The 12,019-nt window shown below is 42.8% G+C and overlaps 1 protein-coding gene across 3 annotated transcripts in view; it reads right to left on the reverse strand.

Moving 5' to 3' along the window:
- Nucleotides 1-12,019, reverse strand: part of ccdc9 (coiled-coil domain containing 9) — a 140,322-nt gene that overhangs the window by 35,399 nt on the left and 92,904 nt on the right. For 2 of the 3 annotated variants that reach the window (XM_034168658.1, XM_034168657.1), the window contains exon 13: nucleotides 5,860-6,015. In XM_034168658.1, the coding sequence (XP_034024549.1) occupies nucleotides 5,860-6,015 (156 nt within the window). The remainder of the gene's footprint in view (nucleotides 1-5,859; nucleotides 6,016-12,019) is intronic. The other variant, XM_034168660.1, reaches the window with a different exon arrangement.

The raw sequence follows: 12,019 nt of genomic DNA on the forward strand, positions 1-12,019 counted from the left end.
TGATAAAAATTATGTTTATATTAGATTTAACGCCTCGTTATAATCGTTCAGATAAGTTGTGCTGTGATGCAGTGCGCTAACGCAATCACGCACACACAGTCAGTGTTTTTTAATTGTTTGCGCAATGTTCACGTGAAGTTCACATAATTAATGTGTGACAGATTTTGAACATTTCAAAATTTTCTTTGCACACTTGCATGAACCCATACACAGTTTACAATGGTTTACAATGCACTTACAATGAGTTTCCTCTCCTGCACAGCAGATTGCTTACCAGCGGGTGGATCAAATTTGTGCAAGTGTCAAGGCACCTTTAGTACTTAATGACAAGGGGTGTGCTCTCAGTGTTGTGCGGTGTTTGGGGGCCCAAAAGCAGCCATTAAATTGAGGTTGTCTCTCAGTTTGAGTTATTGTTATAACAACCCACTCATCTGATACAATAATCTCAACATTTCATTTTTCGAGTTTAATGTTTCATTAGTTTGTTCAATCAATCAATGGTTCAGTCGGAGTAAGCTAGGCAGCTAACAAGGTGCACACACAACAGCAGACAATGCTAATATTGTTGACGTGATTTTGTCATCCATGTATTTTTGTAACGCATTTACAATTATATTATGTACTCACAATGAACGCACTAAATAATTTCAGGCACGTACACTTTCAATATAGAGATATTCAGCATGTGAATGAGGTATGTTCAAACATTTTCAAGGTGTGTAACAATTCATTCAATTCATTCATTTAATTTTGCTGGCTTTTATCATAAGGTTATCCTCACAATAACGAGTACACGTCTCAATGCAGTTCAGGTTATATGATCGGTTGATTTCACTGTCCAATCATGACTAGGAGCGCGGAGCACGTTTGTTTGTTTTTTATTTCCGTGACAACCAATCACAGCTCTTAGAGGACTGCGTCATGCCTAGCAATGGAGTCAACACCGCCTCCTCACAAAGACAGGAGTTTCTGTCACCTCCTTGCTTAGACTTGCTCTCAGACACCTTCTGGCTCATTGTCAGACTAAGATTCCTTGCCAGGAAATTTTAGCCTAAATTAGGAGCTCTTTGAGAGGACTTTGAGTTGCTTCACGAACACGGACCCTGGTATTTTCAAAAGTTCATGTATGCACATGTGTGCCCTCCTGCAGATGCCATTAAAAGGTAAATAAAATACTGTTCATGATTGATTGATGAATGACTGAGTTTATTCTGCAACATCAATATAAACATACAGAGGTGAATGTATCAATGATACACAGATAAGACAATAAAGCATAGACGCTTATTTCTATTGTGGTCCTTGTGAAATTATCACGTGACCAAATAGAGGTGCTTGATAGAGGAGGATTTTATTAAAAAGACGACCTGAAAGGTCAGCTACAATTTGCCAGAAGGTACATCTGAGATGTAAGACTAGATTTAATGTTTTGGTGAAAAAAAATCTTCCTCTGTACCACTTCACCATGAAGCTGTATAAATGGAGATACTAAATGCAAAACATGCACTATGCACATTTTCTCCAATCACAGCCACAGAAGCCTGTAATTTCTTGTGGGTTGTCTGGGTGTCTTGGTGTCTTTCCTCACTGTTCTCCTTCTTGCACAGTCACTCAGTTTTTGAGAACTGTCTACTCCCCACAGGTTTATCATAGAGTGCCATACTGTTTGTATTTCTTCATAACTGATGTAAATAGTCTAAGACATATTCAGTGACTTGGGAATGTTCATGTATCCATCCCCTGACTTGTCTGAAGATAACTGGCAATTAAACTGAGATCTGCCGCTACCAGAAATCCACCGAGCTGCTGACCAGGTCAGCCTCACTGGTCTCCTGCAGAGCATCACGGTGGAGCTCTCAAAGTGGAGGTCGGTCTTTTAAGTCCTGAGCGATTTCTCTCACCAGGCGCTGGAAGGGCAGCTTGCACATCAGCAGTTCGGTGGATTACTGGTAGCGGCAGATCTCTCTCAGCACCACGGTGATTGTAACGGTGAGGCTTCTTCACACCGATGGTAGCCGGAGCGCTCTTCTGGGCGGCTTTGGATTTACGGGCGGTCTGCTTGGTTCTGGCCATATTAAAGCTTCCTTCAGATCTGCTGAGCCAGGTCTCTGTGTCACTTAGAAATTTCGTAACACTCCACTGCTTGATGAACAATAACTGCTGGTAACCTGTAAAATAAGCTACCTGCCTCATTTTTATCACCTCTGTTTGAACAACTGACGAAAGCACATAAGTTGACCATTGTTGAAGCTTCTGCAATTGTTCGCCAAATGCACGTAGCACAGCGGCCACCGCGTCGTAATCCAGAATGGCCGCAGGGCACAAAATGACGTGATCAATACATCACATGAAAACGCTCTATAGAGAGTGGTACAGTAAATTTACAGTCAGCATGTGGAGGCAGGTTTTCACTTTGGCGGAGATACAAATGCAGCAATAATGTTAATCCACGTTTGTTTTTTACAACAAAGCGTTTCCTACTGTGTGAAATTTAACCTAAAAATGGATCAAAAACAAACAGATCAAGAACAGCCCAAAATGTTAGCAGCTCTGCAGGAGTTGCCTTAAAAAAAATAAATTAAATTTGCACTCAACATTCATTGAACCACATTAAGATTAAATGACACAGTTAGAGCTGAGGCCATAAATTTTTTTATATATATATTCATTTGCTAAATATTAAATTTGAAAACACTTGGACATTGTTTTCTTTTTACTACTATTATGTTAACAGTATGTCTACGCTATGAAGACTGGTGTCAGGATTTATTATTCCTCTCACCTGATGACTGCTGGGAAAGGCTCCAACGCCCCCATGATCCTTAATTGGAAAATGAATTAACAAATAAATACATTACAGCTGGGTTGGGCAAAGTAAATAAAATAAAAAAAAAAAATAATAATAAAATCAAGATTCCCCCCCCATAATTTTGATATTCATGATATCATGAATACATATAGTTTAAGAGTATAATGACTGAGGCCTAGACAAGAGGGTTTATTATTTTAACTTTAGAATACTTTATAAACAAAAAACACTGTAAACATTTAACTGTGCAAAAATATGTGTCCGACTTAAAAAAAAAAATACAAGCAGCACGTCTTGTAACTTATTAAAATAATTAACTTAATGTTGTGACTACAATCACAAAATTATCTTGGGAAGGCAGCAAACATCACAAATATTTGTAGATGTATATCTGAGGTAGAAATGGGCATGCACTTTGGAAAACTGCAGACTGACTGGGTATGGTCACAGTGTGCCCATATAGTATTTTTTTGTTTGTTTGTTTTTTTGCTTTTTGGGGGGGGGGGGGCAAAAAAAAAAACCCTTTAAAAGAAAGAGTGCTACTCATGGGATTTGTTTCCACAGCTAATGAATAGCTTATATTTAAGCTACATTGATAAAAGCAGTCACCAGGAACACAGTGCCTGGTCATATGTCACAAATGAGGTGTTATGTCTCTGGTGTCATATATTTTGCGTGACGAATCAGCTGACTGTAGACAGTGACGGCAGAAACAGCTTCTATCGTGATTCATGAGGATGAAAAGATTTGCCCCATCTGATTCGTTACCTAAGAAGATGCTGCAATAATAACACAGTGCCTTTCTGAAAAGTTCTGAAACTACATAAAAAAGGTCAAGCACTAAGGGGGAACGCTGGATGTTTTTCCTCTTAGGGGCCGTATATGCTCTGTTCTCATTTAGAGCAATTGGAAAAAAAAGTTGCTGGTGCTTTTATATAAGTATTTGAACACCTGTGAAAATAAATGTTAATATTTGGTACAGTAGCCTTTGTTTGCAATTACAGAGGTCAAACGTTTCCTTAATTTTCTTAAAGAAAAATTAACAGGTCTGTGAGAGCCAGAATTCTTGCTGGTTGGTAGGTGTTCAAATACTTATTTTCCTCACTGTAGATATATATAGATAGAGATAGATATACAGTGAGGAAAATAAGTATTTGAACACCCTGTGATTTTGCAAGTTCTCCCACTTAGAAATCATGGGGGGTCTGAAATTTTCATCTGTGAGAGACATAATCTAAAAAAAAAAAAAAAATTGGAACTCACAATGTATGATTTGTTAACAATTTATTTGTATGTTACTGCTGCAAATAAGTATTTCAACACCTGTGAAAATCAATGTTAATATTTGGTACAGTAGCCTTTGTTTGCAATTACAGAGGTCAAATGTTTCCTGTAGTTTTGCACCAAGTTTTCACACACTGCAGCAGGGATTTTGGTCCACTCCTCCATACAGATCTTCTCCAAATCTTTCAGGTTTGGAGTTTCAGCTCCCTCCAAAGATTTTCTATTGAGTTCAGGTCTGGAGACTGGCCAGGCCACTCCAGGACCTTGAAATGCTTCTTACGGAGACCCTCCTTAGTTCCCCTGGCTGTGTGTTTTGGGTCATTGTCATGCTGGAAGACCCAGCCATGACCCATCTTCAATGCTCTTATTGAGGGAAGGAGGTTGTTTGCCAAAATCTCGCAATACATGACTCCATCCATCCTCCCTTCAATATGGTGCAGTCGTCCTGTCCCCTTTGCAGAAGAGCACCCCCAGAGTATGATGTTTCCACCCCCATACTTCACGGTTAGGATGGTTTTCTTGGGGTTGTTCTCATCCTCTAAACATGGTAAGTGGAGTTGATTCCAAAAAGCTCTATTCTGGTCTCATCTGACCACATGATCTTCTCCCATGCCTCCTCTGGATCAACCAGATGGTCACTGGTGAACTTCAAACAGGCCTGGACATGTGCTGGCTTGAGCAGGGGGACCTTGCTGCACTGCAGGATTTTAAACCATGACAGCATCATGTGTTACTAATGTAATCTTTGTGACTGTGGTCCCAGCTCTCTTCAGGTCATTGACCAGGTCCTCCTGTGTAGTTCTGAGCTTTCTCAGAATCATCCTTACCCCACAAAGTGAGATCTTGCATGGAATCCCAGACCGAGGGAGCTTGACAGTCATCTTGTGTTTCTTCCACTTTCTAATAAATAATCATAACAGTTGTTGTCTTCTACCAAGCTGCTTGCCTGTTATCCTGTAGTCCATCCCAGCCTTGTGCAGGTCTACAGTTTTGTCCCTGGTGTCCTTAGACAGCTCTTTGGTCTTGGCTATGGTGGACATGTTGGAGTGTGATTGATTGAGTGTGTGAACAGGTGTCTTTTATACAGGTAACATGTTCAAACAGGTGCAATTAATACAGGTAAAGAGTGCAGAATAAGAGGGCTTCTTAAAGAAAAATTAACAGGTCTGTGAGAGCCAAAATTCTTGCTGGTTGGTAGGGGATCAAATACTTATTTTCTGCAGTAACATACAAATAAATTATTTTTAAAAAATCATACATTGTGATTTCCGGATTTTTTTTTTTAGATTATGTCTCTCACAGTGGACATGCACCTGAGATGAAAATTTCAGACCCCTCCATGATTTCTAAGTGGGAGAACTTGCAAAATTGCAGGGTGTTCAAATACTTATTTTCCTCGACAGATAGATTAGATAGATAAGATTAGATAGATAAGATAGATAGATTAAAGAAAGGCTAGATGAAAGTTTAGGCTGTCAGAGTTATTCATGTTGAGTAAAACTGGACAAGGTTGATCTAAAACTCACATAAATGTAATCATGATCTGGATATTGATGTCACTACAAAGCCAATGTCTCTATTGTGTTGTTTTTTTTTTTTATCTACACCTACTCGAAAACCTACTGAAATGATTGAACATTATTTTTTATTCACTATAATTTTTACCCAAACACAAAACAGGTGGGAGTGCAACAGGGAGGAGGGTCGTCATTCCAGTATAATAAGGGATTTCTCAATGAAAGCCACAGCCTCAAAGGAACATTTACCTAAAGATGGCTGACCTGAGGGCAGTTCCATTTCTACAGAGAGTGCCACATCCGTCCCAGTGGAGTCTGTGCTGTCTTCTGTTGGGCCTGCTGGTTCAGAGGAGGTCTGCTTGATTTCCTGGATCTCAGCGGAGGACGGGAGCTCTGCTGTGTCAACTGTTAAAGACATAAAATTAAAATAAAACGCTCCAAACATTCTTCGTCAATGTATCAATGGAGTTGTGATCCAAAAGGATGTTTGCAGCAGGTAATATCTCTCTGCACACAGAGAAAGGAAAGAAATGTTCTTCAGTTTCATTACTTACTGAAGTTTTGTCCGAACTGAAGCTGAGTGTTGAAAACCCTTCAACTATGCTTTTCTGTTGGTCCTGTTTTATTTGAAAGTGGACTGTCCGGTTTAGAGTCACTCTCCCTTTTTTTTTTTTTTTAACTCTTTGCCTCAAAGGACAGAATTAGTTTCAAATGGGTTTCAATATATATTTCAAACTCATGATTTCAGGCAAGTCCCCTTAGCTTGGTAACTTTAGCTGAACCTTCCAATTCAGAGTGAAAAGCTGCCACTGTGAATCAGGAAAAGGTGAATTACAGTATTAGCAGCAACTCTACGAAAAAATAAGAATAAAGATAAGACAGTGATCCTCAGCTCACCATACCACAATGATAAAATTCATTATTTTATGGTTCCAGTTCTTTGAGATCCATTTGCTTTTACTAAAAAAAAAAACGAACATGTTTACTGGGCAGCGCAGCTTGTTTGTGGGTGGGCGCTAAAGGGTTAAAATACGACGCATATGAGGCAATAATCCTACATCTGGGGACAGCCCTCATATGTCCCCATCAGAAACACGGAACTTTCTCTGAGTTTTTGGGCAAATTACATGGCAAACAAAGTGATAAAGTAAAGAAAAAGTGACAGTGTGGTGGAGAGTGGACATGTCATGTCAAGGCAGTTGTGCAGCTGAGAGAACGGAGCTACTCTGTCAAGGTGTGTATGCTAAAACTTACCGACACGACGTCTCCCATCTGTCTAGCCTTTTCTTCTCCACGGGGAACCAAAAAAAAAAAAAAAACCACGAAACACGACTGCTTAGGTGATTGCAGCCAAAAACACCCTTTCTCCATTAGAAGTGATGCTGTGTTTGTATTACGCAACAGCAGGCTGTCCCTAGAAGTGGTAAAATCCTGGTGGATCCATGAAATCCACTCAGGAGGCGGCAAACACTCTACAGGGAATCCCCAGCACCAATTAGGTTTACATATTTCCTTGACTAAACTCCTGACCTTGAATCGGGACCTGCCTCATTTAATGACTGAGTCAAAACCCCGTCTGAAAAAATAAACGACTGCCTTAAATAAGCGCCAGGCATTATGTGCATTTAAAAAGATTATATTTGGATGATTCACTCTTTTTTCTAAGTCCGCTGCAGAGTGGTACCTTTTAAAGTTCTCCGTCGCATGACTCGCACATTTATGCAATTAATCCCCAGAAAAGCAGCTTTTTCTGTACTAGTTTGTACCTCAACAAGCGCCACTTCATATACAACCATTAACCTACAAACCAACATTACCAGTATGTACAATTTTCCTCCATGTATTGCAGGTTTGAGCGTCTTTTTCCAACTCCATGTTGCAAAGTTGGTCATATTTACGGACTTTTCTGCCAAACGTATTTGATCCATGATTGAAATGTAATCGGCGGGCGCACTGCAAAAACTATTAAAATATGACGGGAGAGGGAGTTGTGAAACTGGAAAAGTGACCAATCACAGCCCTTGCGGTCTCCGTTGTTTGGCAGGTGTGCATCAGGCTACAGAGAGGGTTCGCAGCCACGTAGAGGGATCTGATCTAAAGCGGTTAGATTAGGTGATCTTTGGTTCACCACACCCAGGGATATGTGTGAAACTTAACACCATATTACAGTCCAGGCGGTAAGCAACATTTTGTTAATAATCGCCGGCCTTGAATACAAGCCTGCCTCATTTAAACACACAATAGCACAATTTTAAAAAATAAATAAATGCCTGATCAAAGAAATACAGTACCCACTTTCCTCAAATCAGTGCGTGTCAGTGCTGAACTTCATTTCATACCTCTGTTGCGACTGGCACTCAGACTGCTCTATCCGGTACATGCGAGGGGTGTAAATGATGCAGGTCCCAATTCAGGATCCCCCGTAGATTGTTTGGCGTCTCCTGACTGTAACTAATCTGTTACATACATATAACAGATTTTGGTCATTTTATACAAATAACGGATTTCATCCATTTTGCTATGTACTGTATTTACTCCATTAAAGGCCCCTGGGGCCTGCAAATTTTGTGAAGGGGGACGTTTACTGATGATCGTTTGCATGCGCAAACATGGACAGTCACTGTACACAGTACGGCCTTACGTTACGTACGGACATGCGTACTGCATGCAAGAGAAGCCTGCATGCCCAGTCGGGCACAGCCCGAAAAGGCAACGTGGACCTTCCATCTCCACCCTGTGAGCTCACCACTGGCATGGGGAACCGCCGGTGTCAGGTGCGTTGTCCCATGGGCGGCAGTGAAAGGGCCAGACCCGGGTGGCAGGGGCTGGCTCTAGGGGTGTGGAACGTCACCTCGCTGTGGGGGAAGGAGCTGGAGCTTGTGCAGGAGGTGGAGTGATACCAGTTAGATCTGGTGGGCCTTGCCTCCACGCAGAGCCTCGGCTCCGGAACCACTCTCTCGGTCGGCACCAAGGTGCTTCTGGTGGACTGTGAGGCACCTCAGGAGGGGAAAACGGGCCACCTTCCAAGCTGTCTACAGTAAGGATGGGACTCTATTGACCTCAACTGAGGATGTAATCTGGCGCAGAAAGGAACACTTTGAGGAACTCCTGCATCAGACCGGAGCGCCCTCTATGGTAGGGGCAGAGCTGGAAACTGATGGAGGATTTTCATCCATTTCCCTGGTGGAAGTCACTGAGGTAGTCAAGCAACTCTGCAGTGGCAAGGCCCCAGGAATTGATGAGATCCGTCAAGAAATGCTGAAGGCTCTGGGTGGGGAGGGATTGTCTTGGATGAGACATCTCTTCAACATTGCATTGAGGTCTGGGAAAGTGCCTAAGGAGTGGCAAACTGGGGTGGTGGTCCCCATATTTAAAAAGGGGGACCAGAGCGTGTGTGCAAACTACATGGGCATCACACTACTCAGCCTCCCTGGTAAAGTCTACTCCAGGGTGCTGGAAAGGAGGGTTCGGCCGATAGTCGAAACTCTGATTGAAGAGGAACAATGCGGGTTCTGTCCTGGTCATGGAACAAATGACCTGCTCTTTGCACTCACAAGGATCCTGGAGAGTGCCTGGGAGTATGCCTACCCAGTCTACATGTGTTTTGTGGACTTGGAGAATGCGTATGATTGGGTACCCCGGGAGATACTGTGGGAGGTGTTGGGGGAGTATGGAGTGAGGGGGTCCCTTCTCAGGGCCATCCAATCTCTGCACTCGCAAAGCGAGAGCTGTGTTCGGGTGCTTGGCAATAAGTTGGACTCGTTTCTGGTGGGGTTTGGCCTCTGCCAGGGCTGTGCCTTGTCCATGAATATTACAAACAGGATATCAAGGTGCAGTCGGGGGGAGGAGGGTTTCCAGTTTGGAGGGCCCAGGGTCTCATCACTGCTTTTTGCAGATGATGTGGTCCTGTTGGCTTCATCGGCCTGTGACTTCCAACACTCGGGATCGGTTTGCAGCTGAGTGTGAAGCGACTGGGATGAGGATCAGCACCTCTAAATCTGAGGCCATGGTTCTCAGCAGGAAACCAATGGATTGCCTACTACAGGTAGGGAATACGGTTATGCCCCAAGTGAAGGAGTTCAAGTACCTCAGGGTCTTGTTCATGAGTGAGGGGACAATGGAGCATGAGATTAGTCAGAGAATCAATGCAGCAGGGGCAGTACTGCATTCACTCTACCGTACTGTTATGACGAAAAGGGAGCTGAGCCAAAAGGCAAAGCGCTCGATCTACTGGTCAACCTTCGTTCCTACTCTGGGTGTAGGGTGAGAAGTTTGGTTATCCGTGGGGAGGTTGGAGTAGACTCGCTGCTTCTTTGCGTTGAAAGGAGCCAGCTGAGGTGGTTCGAGCATCTGATAAGTTAATCTTTAATTAGTCTTACATTAATAATCTTTAATAATTAGTCCTTTTAGACTTGTCAGCTGCGTTTGACACAGTTGACCACATAACTCTTTTAAATCGCTTAGAAAACTGTGTGGGGGTTAGGGGGACTGCCCTGGAGTGGTTCAGGTCTTATCTCAGTGGGAGGAGCTGCTCTGTCAAATTGGGGGATTTCACCTCTTCCTCTGCATCTCTAAATTATGGAGTACCGCAGGGGTCAATTCTAGCGCCTGTTCTTTTTGCCCTCTACCTCCTCCCACTGAGTCAAATCTTTAAAAATCATGGCTTACAATATCATTTTTACGCAGATGACTGCCAGATTTACCTGCCACTCAAAAAACTTGCTTCTGCCCCTTTGGCGCCTCTTTTGAATTGTTTGAGTGACGTCAAGGTTTGGTTGGCCAACAACTTTTTAAGTCTAAATGAGGATAAAACAGAGGTCATATTATTTGGAAAGATTGACCCCCTCTTGGACCTGGGCCCTCTTAAACAGTACGTGAAACAGTCTGTCACCAACCTTGGCGTCATTATTGACAAAGATTTTAAATTTGACAAGCAGGTAAACGCCGTTGTCAAATCTGGATTTTATCATTTGTGTCTTTTATCCAAAGTTAAACCTTTTTTATCTCTCAATGCCTTTGAACCAGTCGTGCACGCTTTTGTGTCCTCTCGTTTAGACTACTGTAATGCACTTTTTATCGGCATCAGCCAAAATGCACTTTCTCGCTTACAGTTGGCCCAGAATTCTGCTGCGCATCTCTTAACTGGGAGCAGAAGGCGAGAGCACATTACTCCAGTTCTGGCGTCTTTGCACTGGCTTCCAGTTCGTTTTAGAGTTGATTTTAAGATTTTATTGTTTGTTTTTAAAGCTTTGAATGGACTGGACCCAACGTACATTTCGGACCTCATCCGAATTTATCAGCCTCCCCGTGTTTTGCACGTCTGAGGGCCAGTTCCACCTTGTGGTGCCTGTGATGTGATGTGGTGCCAGGGGAGACAGGGCTTTTTCTGTGGTGGGCCCTCAGCTGTGGAATGATTTGCCCCTTAATATCCGAACAGCCCCCACTGTAGAGTGTTTTAAGTCTCGTCTGAAGACCCATTTTTATGCTTTGGCTTTTAGCACCACGTGAGTGTGTGGTCCTCTGTGTTTTTTTTTTTTTTTGTGTACAGCACTTTGGAAACTGTGTTTGTGAAATGTGCTACATAAATAAAGGGTATGGTATGGTATGGTATATAAGGATGCCTCCTGGGCGCCTCCCTGAAGAGGTGTTCCAGGCACGTCCATCTGGGAGGAGGAGACCCCAGGGAATACCCAGGACTAGGTGGAGAGATTACATCTCCACACTGTCCTGGGAAGGCCTCGGGATCCACCAGTCAGAGGTGGTCAATGTGGCACAGGAAAGGGAAGTCTGGGGTTCCCTTACTGGAGCTGTTGCCTCCATGACCTGCAGGCAACACCAATTAGGTTTACATATTTCCTTGACTAAACTCCTGACCTTGAATCGGGACCTGCCTCATTTAATGACTGAGTCAAAACCCCGTCTGAAAAAATAAACGACTGCCTTAAATAAGCGCCAGGCATTATGTGCATTTAAAAAGATTATATTTGGATGATTCACTCTTTTTTCTAAGTCCGCTGCAGAGTGGTACCTTTTAAAGTTCTCCGTCGCATGACTCGCACATTTATGCAATTAATCCCCAGAAAAGCAGCTTTTTCTGTACTAGTTTGTACCTCAACAAGCGCCACTTCATATACAACCATTAACCTACAAACCAACATTACGGGAAGTCTGGGGTTCCCTTACTGGAGCTGTTGCCTCCATGACCTGCAGGCAACAGCAGGTCATGGAGGGTTTGGCCTCCATGACCTGCTTTTGGGGGGTTAGGCCACTTTGCCCCACTGGTAACAACTGTTGCCGAAGTGTATCACTGTCATTTTCTACTCACAATATAAAATCTCAAAGAGGGACTCAACTGATAACATTACATGCCTTACAACTCAAAAAAAAAAAATCTGGGCATAAATGGGTT

Source organism: Thalassophryne amazonica, chromosome 4 (genome assembly GCF_902500255.1).
Source record: "Thalassophryne amazonica chromosome 4, fThaAma1.1, whole genome shotgun sequence".
Classification (NCBI taxonomy): Eukaryota; Metazoa; Chordata; class Actinopteri; order Batrachoidiformes; family Batrachoididae; genus Thalassophryne; species Thalassophryne amazonica.